The sequence below is a fragment of the Spodoptera frugiperda genome, chromosome 6 (assembly GCF_023101765.2).
Source record: "Spodoptera frugiperda isolate SF20-4 chromosome 6, AGI-APGP_CSIRO_Sfru_2.0, whole genome shotgun sequence".
In the NCBI taxonomy this organism is placed as follows: Eukaryota; Metazoa; Arthropoda; class Insecta; order Lepidoptera; family Noctuidae; genus Spodoptera; species Spodoptera frugiperda.
The window spans coordinates 379,529-391,672 of record NC_064217.1 but is presented as its reverse complement, the minus strand read 5'-3'; the positions used below and the strand labels follow the sequence as shown (position 1 = coordinate 391,672).

Genomic DNA, 12,144 nt, shown 5'->3' with positions numbered 1-12,144 from the left:
CGGAGTTTAAAAAGTTCTACTGTGATGTCATTCGCTGTACTTACTGTTACAGCTTCCACATAAAGCGACGTAAAATCACTTCTCCAAATAGGTCGACCAGTGAAGGCGATATGATGTATTCATTCAACGAGAGTCGACTGCATTTTTATTTATATTTACGTAATTAATTAATTCGATCAATAAATAATACACGTATATATTGTCCTTATTATATTTAATATACCAACATTAAATATGTAGGTAGTGAGGTGCATAATAACATTGTACACACGCCAGCAGATCAACCTACTCCGATCTGTGCTTTTTATTTTCTACTTTATATCTAAAAACAATAAAGTTGAAAATCGAATAAAAAAAACAAAGGTAAACATAAATTACCTATTCTAGTGTGTATCACACAGGACTCGTATCACAACGCTAGTTAATTCCTACTACTATCAATTTAGTACCTACTTAATTAATTATGTGTCGTATGTGTGTTGGTAAAAGGCACAGTTTTGTTCTTCACCAGCCACATGGAGTCGATCACCTGTCCGTGGAGGTCTACCGACACCTGCAACATACACAAACAGTTTACGATCTTATTACAAAATAATAAAGTTGACTATACTAAGTAGTTTATCGTGCTTTGTATAAATAGAACACTATTTTGAGCCAGATAAAAATTGTGCATAATATAAGTCTGTTATACACTGTGTGCCGTTCTATATAGAGACTTATTTGGAGGACTCGGTGCCCCCTTATAGACGCTGAGGGTGGCCACCAGGGTGGTTTTAGTGAGATAAGAGGTAATCCTACACTCCCTAGTCTTTCTCCCCAAAAAGCTAGCCTTTAACCGAGGTAGATAAAATGTATACATAAATAGTTTATAGTAATAAGACAAGTGTTCGTTACCTGCTCCATGTAAAGGTGTGTCGTGTTAAACGCCTTGAACTTGGTGTAGCCAAAGTCTTGGGACCTAAACGCCGACCACTTAGGCTCATCATCTGCAAAGGAAAATCGTAACAATCTAATATTTCTCCGCTTCCACATCAAGAATTAATAATTTTGCCAACACTACTAACTAGGTGTGTTGTTGGCAACACAATACACCTCAAAGTCAAGGTCAAAGTCAAAATTATTTATTTCAAATAGACCAGGAAGGCATTTTTGAACGTCAAAGCAAATTTTATTGTCGGTCAGTCCTCTAGTTGCTCTATTTGGTCGTTCCAAAGTGTACATTCCTTTGGAGAAGAACGAGCAAGGAACTCAGTAGGTTACTTTTTTTCAATTAGATTTCCAATACAATTCTTGGTTACCTACATTGTTTTGTTGGTTCAATTAAGTTACCAGCCTTCAATTATTTCGCTCACTTACTCAGGAAGTGATCCCTGCCCTCCTGGCAGCCAGCCGAGCCCGTGATGATGTGGACGGGAGCCCTGAAATTATACCTTCATATCATGCTCAGTATTTTTTTTATAGTGCGACAAACGACCAGACGGATCACCTGATAGTAAGCAATAAGCGCCGCTCGTGCTCACCCGCTACACCAGAGGAGTTGCAAATTGTTCGCACTATCGCAGAAGGAACCAATTTTGAAAGACATTAGTAAAAAAAAAACGTTTATCTATCGATCTTTTACAAAATTTGTTTCTTAGAGTCGAACCATTGGACAGTTAGTTTTTAGTTAGTTTTAAAGTGATTGAGAAAAATAAAACCTCACGGTAGATTTAAAACCATCTGGTGTGCAAGAACTGTTATTATTACGTTGTATTTTTTAAATTATTTTGGTATTATCACTGTTAAGTTCGTAAGGACACGTTAGATGCAGGTCGCCCTATGTTCAGCAATGAATGTCTTGTAGCTGATGTAATAATCCAGTTAAAATAAAACACAATAAATTGTAGATTATTTATTTATTTAATTCATTCCAATTGAATATTCATTAGACAATAGACATGTAGGTAGTAAGAATTATTTTACAATCAATAAGAGATATCATAAATTGATAATATTGTGATGAATACAAATCTGTGAAGGCTAAACAGAGAATTGTACAACATCTCTACTTTTTCTACGACATTGTCGCAGTTCCTAAAGACTAAAACTATTCGTAATTTTACTCAAAACGTCATTATTTGTACCAACAGTATCTGTACAGACGTGCATAAGACATTATGTAAATATAACATTTTGGAAAATGTTCTGTAAACAATATCACATTAGTATTAATACTAAACGTTCCTAAAAATTTAGATTACTAATACTTGAATGTATTTTTGGTCAAACATTAAAATCACAGTCAAATTGAGAATTAGGTAGCTTTTCCACTAGAGATGTGTTATGCTACGTTGCCGTGAATGCGTTTGGGTTCCACCAATCATATTCGTTGGTACACATAGCTTAGCACTGGTGGAAACGGATTTAGTTGAGCTATATTTTACTTATATTGCACATATCTGGTAGAAAAGCACCATTGAAAACTCCTGCAATGATATGCACATTCTTATTTCGTAGCCTCATTAAGATCAGTGATGAACTAATCATAGCTATTGTATTTATATAAAACTAAAGTACCTAATTATATTTATTTTATTTAATGTTTGATGTTGTAAGATTTGTGCTGATTCTTGACGAGCCAGAACGAGTCGATTATTTTGCCTTTTAGATCCACGTCCACCTAGAAACATAATACATATTATGTTAACATCATATTATAAGATTGTGAAATAATATGAGCCTGGTACAGACGAAAGCATACCAATCTTCTCAAAGCGTTTGGATTTCGTATTCCATATTAAGAGATTATTTATTAGGGTTTCGACGAAGAACTTTTAGTCCAAGTTCATGAAAACTACAATTTATTACTAATCGTAGGATTGGGCCTCTGGTAACCTGATGAAACGCAACATAAACGCATCGTCGTACTCCGGCATGACACAGACCAAGCCGGCCGCGGACTACTCGTGCCGAACCATGGCCATGGCTTTCTCATGTGAGAGGGAGAAATTTAAGTGTGGGAGAGCCACGCTTCGGCACGAATGGGCCGGCTCGACCGGAGTGATACCACGGCCTCACAGAAAACCGACGTGAAACAACGCTTGCGTTGTATTTCGTTGTGTGAGTGAGGTTACCGGAGGCCCAATTCCCCCTTCCCAATCATCCTCATCCCCGATTCCCGAACAACAACCCTTAAATTCCTAACTCCCAAAAAGCCGGCAACGCACTTGTAACGCCTTGTTCCCCAATAAAACAGGGGGTAGGTAGAGATTTACATTCGAGACATTAGATGTTACACTTTCACCAGCTATGTTTAAAGTCCCATATAGCTGGGGGCTACTTCGCCTTAAATAAGTACGCAGTGAGCGACCAACCTGTTCCATGTAGATGTGCGTCTTGTTGTGCGCCACGAACCTCGTGTACCCGTAGTCACTGTTCCGGAACGCAGACCACGACATCGGGTCCGCTGCAAGTTGCATCATATTTGTATTCAAACTAAACTACATACAGCTAATGAGCGATTTCTTTTAGGTAGCGTACTGTTATTTATATGTTACTAGATTATTATGGCCACCGCTTCGTTAGCGTGAGGGATCACCTAAACTAATACAATCAATGCGATATATACAGGAGTACTTACGTCTGAAGGGATCGGTAGCCTCTTGGCAGCCTGCCGACCCTGTTATGATGTGCACCGGAGCTCTGGAAACAAACACATCATGTTAATGTTCATAGTCCACGATACTATAATATTGGAACACACAGACTTCTTACAATATTGAATTATTTTACAAATATGTACTGGGGAACTTCAGAATAACATAATTTTATATTAGTGAGTTAGATTTCAAGCCACAAGCAAGAAAACATTCGGTTAATTATTATTATATTAAGTATATAAGCCCATGCAAAGAAATTGGGAAAAACATGATAAAACATAAATATGTTGGTTAATATAAAAAGCGGGTATTTACCTTCACAATTTTGATATAAACATATAATTTATCACACGGCACTCGGTCAAACAGTTATTTATATGAATGTAAAATGTTTACCTAGTTCAATAAAGCAAGGAATGTTCATTTTATTATATGCTGATCGCACCATCTGTCAACGCAAGTACATGCTGCCATTTAAGATTCCTTTCTTTATTGCACCGGCTTATACATAGATAAATACATAAGTTGTTACATAATGCACACACATCCGTCACCCAGATCTATATACGATCAGTTCTGTGTCAAGTTCTGCTTTTCTAAAAAGCACATTTCGTAAAATAAAACCGCAAACACCCAGTTTTCAAAACAGAATTTGTTCAATTTTAGATTTTTAATAACCAAAAACCCCTTCCACTTATAAAGTCGGCAAAAAATAAGTCTCGAAAGGGAACCGGTTGCCGCAATTTTCTAATCGGTTATACCCATGCCATCACCCCATCAGCCCCTCTCGGAATTCATAGATTCCAAGTATGTATAAATAATGAGAGATCACTCACCCAGGGTTGACGTAGGGCTTGTCGTAGGATCCGTTGTAGACCCTGTTGTCAAAGAGCGGCCAGGTCCGCTCGTACGAGTGCTCGTGTGCCCAGATGACCAGGTCCACGCCGAACTCCATCAGGAGCGGCTCCAGGCCTGCACAACATGTACCACACTCAACAAAGTGCACAGATAAACAGTTTCGTGCACAAGCACAGATGTATCTCACCGTAGACGCCGAGCAGTCCGTTCCGTGTGTACTCGCAGCTGCAGTCGATGTCGTTGGAGTCGCTGCAGTACATGGGCCGGTGCCCCATCACCACCAGCCAGGGCCGCCGCCGTCTGCAACATGCATGCGCGGCTATTGACGCGGGTGGCACGCACCCAGCCTGTGTCAAGGCTGGGAAGATCAGCTATCTTTTACAAAGAATTTGTAGTGACAGAAATTATTTTAAGTGCGTCTTAAAATTGAGTGGGGTTTGAGTATTTGAACATAAAACAGGTAAAAAGAAATGGTCACCTGTTCTCCGGCAGATTGGCCTTAGCGAGATCCTCCTTGAGCCAGTTGTACTGGTTGACGATGAGCTTGAGTCCGTACCGCGTGAAGTAGTATACCTCGGTGGAGATGGACACGAAGTGTACCGGGCCCAGGTCGAAGCTGTAGAACAGACTCGAGTCCGGGCCGGGCATCGTGAAGCGAGCCGCGTAGTTGCTGAAGTTGCTGCGGATTCATTAAATAAGGTTTTGAACTATGCTAAAATTAATGATTTGAAACATCATCAACACAATCCACTGGTGTACTATACATATAGGGGTCTACCATAATCTCCACATAGTATTGTACCACCACACTCCTAATTAATTTATAGCCAGCTAAAGTAAAGCTTAGCTATTCCTATTACCTATATAAAATACTAGCTTCTGCCAGCGGGTTTTCCAGACCATAATCTACCTCAGTTCGATATTTCATCCCGATCCCTTCATTTTGATTGTGTAACGAAAATACACACAAACATTTATAATATTTGTAAGATTCCAAGTATTATAGTTTAAAAGTCTCAATCATTTCTTGAAGATCTGTAGACCATACTGGTAAATTATACGCAGTCTAAATTCATCAATACGAGTGTTACTCACTAAGCCTGTTCGTGGTTCCCAGGACAGGTCATGTAAGGCACGATGGCTGCCAACGGCTGTATCTGCCTCATGAACTCGTCCCCGACCAGTGCGTTGTCGGTGTCCATGTCGTACGCGAAGTCTCCCACGTGCAGCACCAGGTCGAAGTGATCACGTTGCGCCTCGTCTTGCAGGTAAGATAGAGACTGGAAGCAACAATGTACCCTAACGTTAGGGGGATAGGTTTTAATATGTAATGGTGTGTGTAGTATGTGTTTGTTCAAGTAAAAAGTGTATTATTATTACTTTTACCCAACACGGGAATCACGTTTGCAATTACATGAATTTACTGTCTGATAATACCTACCTAAGTATTTTACATTGAATATTTCACATTTGTGCACTTTTAAATTCCATAAGTAACTACTTATATTAAGTACTTTTTTATCAATAAGGTAAGTACTTATATGTTTAAAAAATACCGTTAGAAATCATTTTTAAAAATAAAATCTGTTACAATACCTACCTAAATATTAATAGACATAGAAATGTCAATGTAAAATCAATGAAAGAAAGAAAGAAAAACAATCATCTTACATGTGCATTCTTGTTGCCCATGTCTCCGTAGATGGCAGCGCGCACGGGCCAGTCCTCGCCTGCTGGCGGCGTGTGGAACCAGAACTCCTCGGACCAGCCGTACACAGAGCCCGCGTGGTACACTGCGCACCAAACAGGTGGAAACAGGTGGTACTTGGTCAATATTTAATCAAATTAACTAAGTGAATATACGAAAAATATTATCAGTAGGTGTTATGTCGAAAATGTCTAACATCATGTTTTGATATTATGAGTCGATTTTAACAAACTATGTATAACTAAGAACTACCTTAACTATGGTCATTAAGTCTTTACTTTCACCTAAAACCGCATCAAAATCTGTTCATGCATTTGGGGACTATTATGCCACAGATAGACAGACATTAATGTCGAGCTTTAAACCCCTTTCCTGATTAAGAACTATATTTCATTTGTTGTTGACATTTCAACAAAAAACGAGAAAATTCGATAATGGATGGAACGGATGGACATCCTGCAGATATTGTCATATTAATAAACTACACAATATAATGATTACCTAGTAGTGAAACATTTATATGAGATTACTTTTTAAGTAATCAACTACTGGCATCTATAAAAGCAGGAAACGCCTATATGAGCTTTATAACGAGAGGATATTTATAAACACTATTGAATGTCATGAATATGTAAAGAAGTATTCTAACATTGTTTAAGTTTGATCTATTGCTAAATCACTATATTTGAGCTCGGATTTAAAAAACAGTTCCAATGTAATTAAAGCGACCGGGAGCAACATTAAGGAGTGAAGCAGGCCCGCTCTAAAAGGAGAAGTAGTTTCCAATATAATCTGGTAATTGATAATAATGTAATTAAATCAGATGCTGAAGTTGCAGCCGCATTTGAAAACTTCTTTTCGGACATTCCTGTTTCCACTACCAGGTCCTTGAATTCATCACCCACTGTCGCAGAATATTTACTAAAAGAAAATGTTGTAGCTTGCCATTCAAGTTTCAATTTTGAACACATAGAATTATACAGATATAATTAAAACGTTCCATACTTTGAATAAGAAAAAGACTGCTGACCTGTGGGGTAATTCTGTGTACATTACCAGCTCTGTAATAACTATTGTGGCACCTGTATTGGCTTTAATTTTTAATAACTGTATTGATTGTGGTGTGTTTCCTGATCTCATGAAGAATAGTAAAATAACTCCGTTATTTAAATCGGGTAGTACTTCTGACCCCACTAACTTTAGACCTATTTCAGTACTACCTACATTCAGTAAAATTTTTGAAAAAATTATTCTAAGTCAGATGCAAAGATTTTTTAATAGAAATAAATTATTGCATGGTAACCAGTTTGGATTTACAAGGGGTCGTTCAACAACTGATGCCAGTGTTGAACTTCTTAATCACATATATGACGCGTGGGAGGACTCAGGGGACGCATTGGGTATTTTTTGTGACTTATCCAAGGCGTTCGATTGTGTCCTTCATGAAACACTGATCAGGAAGCTATCCCATTATGGAATGCGGGGCAACTCTCTGGACCTACTTATCTCTTACTTGAGTAATAGAATTCAGAGAGTTGAGATTAACGGGAAAATTTCTGCCGGGTCTGTTGTTAGGATGGGTGTTCCGCAGGGGTCAATTCTCGGTCCGTTTTTATTTCTTATTTATATTAATGACTTACCTTACCTTGTAAAGGATCACCATGGGATAGTACTGTTTGCTGATGATACCTCTTTATTATTTAAACTCAAACGTGGACAAGTAGTCAGTGATCATGTAAATAGTGCTCTCTCAAAAATAGTACGCTGGTTTAGTGCCAATAACTTGCTACTTAATGAATCAAAAACTAAATGCATTAAATTCACAACACCAAATGTTAGGCATGTCAAAACCAGCGTGCTAATCAAGGGCGGGGAGTTGGACCCTGTAGATTCAGCTATCTTTTTAGGTATAACTCTAGACGCTAAGCTACAGATGGGCCCCACATATAGATAAGTTGTCGAAAAGGCTCAGCTCAGCAGCATATGCCGTAAAAAAATTAGAAATTTAACTGATGTAAATACAGCGCGTCTAGTATACTTTAGTTATTTCCATAGTATCATGTCATATGGTATTCTCCTGTGGGGGAATGCTGCTGACATTCAGTCTGTCTTTGTGCTGCAGAAGCGAGCCATTCGATCAATTTATAATCTTAGTCCGAGGCATTCTCTCAGGGAACTATTTAAAGAAATTAATATAATGACTGTCTCTCAATATATCTATGAAAATATAGTGTATGCTCATAAAAACATAAAATTATTTAAAAAGTACAGTGATATACACAATATCAACACTAGAAATAAAAATAAATATGTTGTTCCTACTACTAGACTTAAGAAAATAAGCGGTTCGTTTAGATGTCAATGTATACGCTTTTACAATAAAGTTCCCAGCCATATTCAAAGTTTAAACCTAAGTAAATTTAAAAATGTTATTAAAGAAAAACTATGTAGTAAAGCTTTTTATAAAATAAAAGACTACTTGGAGGATAGTCAGGCTTGGGAATGAACTGCTATAATGTCCACACAGGTCTTGCTGACATGTTTGTAACATATAGTTACATTTTTTATACAATTTGACATTGTTTTTATATTTTTTATTCCTTTTATATTTTTATATTTCCTTTTAAAATTGTTAGTTTGAGGACCGTGTGAGACTTTTGCTAGTCATTTTATTTTTAGTAAATTATATTCTGACAGTTTGAGCATTTGTGTGGCCTACCCAAATGTTCTTTTGGTTGGTGTTGTTCGTCGGATCATTCAGCAACAGCCGTCAGCTGAGCTGATCGTAAACTGACACATGTTTGCTGCCAGCTGAACAGGTCCGCTCAAACTGCTGTGGTTCTTTCATGAAAAGCCCACTCCAGAATCAACTTGCACGGTTCGCCGACATCCTTAATTGATTTTGTCTGGACTTTAAAAGAGACTATCGACCTCTGAGTTTGTTACGGCATTTCTTCTCAGAGTAGTCGGATAGGAAATGCCGGCCTAATCTAGTTATTCTAAGAGATTGACGTGTAATAGTGTTATTTTACAACCTATTTGCAATAATAAATATCATTTATCATTTATCATTTATAAGTTAAATACTGATTGAGAAATAACTAATAAATAATCGCTAATCTCCAGAACTCTATTCTGATTTGATTATTAGATTTGATGCGTGTGAAACCGCACCCGAGTCGCTAGTAGTGTATAATTTGCTAGCTAGTGCGAAGTGCGCAGTGCTTACCATATCTCGTGTTAAACTTAAGGTCCTTCAATGTGACGGTGTGTATGTACTGGCTGCGCATGAGCTTGCCTCCGTCGATGAACAGTTTGCTGGAGCCAGTCGCCTCCGTGTCCATGATGCCCACTCCGTACTGCACGCGCGACTCCTCCGTGTCGTTGAACGTCGACCATGTTACCACTATGTCGTTTACTTTTTCTGAAATATTATTTTGAAAATATTGATTATATTCAAGTATCATGATGTGTTGATATTGTAAGAATTTTATAAAAATTATTAAACATCCCACACTCCCTAGTCTTTCTCCCCAAAATAAGGTGACTTTTGAAGGTGTCGCCCTACATAAAAAAGATGAGTGCAACTTATGCACTTTTTAAAGTAAAGTCTAAAGACAAAAATAATGGGTGTTGTGGTTTGGTATTGTATTGATAAATTAGTAATATATTTTCATCTATAAAACCATAGTCTCTGTGTTTATGATGCTTGTTACTCATTGTTTGCAAACCAAATGTGTCACATATTAATTGATACCATGTTTTCCTTATACCTAGATGTACATAAATATTTTCCTGTTAAGGTTTTTACTATTAATCTAGAGTTTGTTTGTTTGTTTGAATGCGCTAATTTCCAGATCTACTGGTTTCATTTGAATAATTCTTTAATTCTTTTGTGTTGGATAGTGTATTTATCGAGGTAGGCTATAGGCTATAAAACCTAACGCTAATATCAATGGGAGCCGAGCAGAGCGGGTAAAAACTTACGGAAGTAGCTGGTTATCTTTGAAGTTTTCATTTAGGTAAATATAGGCATCCTCATATTAAAATGAAGGCCCATCAATTAATTCAACAACATAACATTTAGTTTATAATATGTACCTACTTATTTAATTTAATGAGACTGTGATTAGAACACCACTAACTGGCAAAACAGTTTTATCAAAGTGTTGTTATCAATTATTTAATAACAAAAACATATTACAGTAGGGACCTATTTTATGAAACATTAGGAATTAGTTTATCATGTTATTTTCTGTTAAAACATACACATGTCACTGCTGTACCCAACTTTAGATTTTATATCAATGTAATAAAGTTCAAATTTGTAATAACCGCTATTAATATAATTGGCCCACATATTTTTGTTATTATAACTGTCTTTTTTTTAAACTAGTTACAACTAGGTATAGTGATTATCATCTTTTTCAAAATAACGATTTAAGTTTTTACAACTCCAAATTACTACTTTGTAATATTTAATGTCTTTCAGAAATTAGAAATGAACAAATAATGGTGATTTGAACTTACACAATATTTCTCAAACATGTCTTAACCCTTTAACCGCCTGTTTCTGGGTCCCTGCCGCTAATGTTGTATTGCTCTGTTTTTTGGAAATGCATAATAAAATCCTTGCATACCCTTTGCTACACTCTGACTTTTCAATTTGTAGCTGCGCACTGGGGGCCCTATAATTGATATTCAACTGGGGGCTTAAAGGGTTAAGTAAGTTGACTTGAATGAGGTTTTGGTTTTATTTAATAAAGTTCTATAAAAATACCTTAACAAACAACAAATCCGAAGTAAAAATTTCAAGATTAGGTTTTAAAATCATACAATTTAAAAGTTACTTGGTTTGATAATATTCTATGTAGTAAAAGTAGTAACTAGTAGTAGATACCTAGTAGCCGGCAAAGAATTCTAACGCAAGTAATGAAATTAAACCAAATATTAAACGAATATGGTACGATGTTTATAATGATTGTAATGTTGAGTAAACTTAACTTACCTCCAAAGGCAATATGTATCTGTTCTGGCTGACAGTGGGAACATTCATACTTAGGTCCTGCCTCTCGAATATGTAACTTTCTAGCCCAACACATCCCCAACAACACGGAAATAATTATTAACTTCATATTCGCTACTTTATAAATATAAAACAGTATATAAAACAGTCGATACTTCCTTCAATATATACGACATATATTGTACAATAACATAGGGACACTGTAATAAACTGTTCTTCTCTTCGAAACGCACAATTAATTACTAATTGGCCTTTGTTTGATTTCAAATTTTATAAACATCGTTTCGCTCATAGCAATCAGTCGTAAATGTCACTTTTGATTGGCATTCCGAAACTTGAAATACTACAACAAATATTCTACAAAAAAATGCAGTAAAATTGATTATAATTCTTTTCATAACTATACTACATATTTGTATTTAATTTCTAGTAGCTATTTTAAAAATATTTATTGTAACATAAATGATACATCATAGTATTTGATATTTGGATACATAAATATAAACAATGTTAAAGTTTCAGAACGTACAGGACACAATGTTACCTACGTAAAGGCAGATACACATTACCGCTACCAGGAGTGGTAGACAAAAAATCTCAATGCTATTTTAAAATGTCTAAATTACCGTTTTGCAATATTTCCTTTTCCTGTATCATGTAAACTAATTCATGCCGCTATACAATGTACGCCCACTTTTTACCATTTGTATTATAAGTTCCCACGAATAGGGGTAAGCCTATATACTGGGCATTATTGCAGGCTCCTGCTATTATTTTATTTTTAGCCGTTGTCGTCCCACTGCATGGCAAAGGCCTCCCTACCCGCCTTCCACTACTGACTCCGTGCAACTACTGAGAAATTTACGAGAAAGAAGTAGAGGTAGAGGTTAAAGTGCGCCCTTATTATGTCTAAT

The 12,144-nt window shown here is 36.5% G+C and overlaps 1 protein-coding gene across 2 annotated transcripts; it reads right to left on the bottom strand.

Annotated features, from left to right (window-relative positions):
• Positions 1-195: 195 nt before the first annotated feature.
• Positions 196-11,545, bottom strand: LOC118267502 (acid phosphatase type 7). Of its 2 annotated transcripts, none has more exons than XM_035581538.2 (10): positions 11,213-11,545; positions 9,434-9,628; positions 6,168-6,289; positions 5,592-5,776; positions 4,975-5,175; positions 4,684-4,796; positions 4,475-4,610; positions 1,357-1,418; positions 895-986; positions 196-553 (listed from the first exon to the last, which is right to left on the bottom strand). In XM_035581538.2, the coding sequence occupies exons 1-10, from the start codon at positions 11,337-11,339 to the stop codon at positions 458-460; spliced, it is 1,329 nt and encodes a 442-aa protein (XP_035437431.2). In that variant the 5' UTR covers positions 11,340-11,545; the 3' UTR covers positions 196-457. The 2 variants fall into 2 exon arrangements, with proteins under 2 accessions (XP_035437431.2, XP_035437432.2); XM_035581539.2 differs by lacking the exons at positions 196-553; positions 895-986; positions 1,357-1,418 and adding exons at positions 1,881-2,659; positions 3,354-3,445; positions 3,620-3,681 and having other exon boundaries at positions 11,213-11,544.
• Between the last annotated feature and the right edge of the window lie 599 nt (positions 11,546-12,144).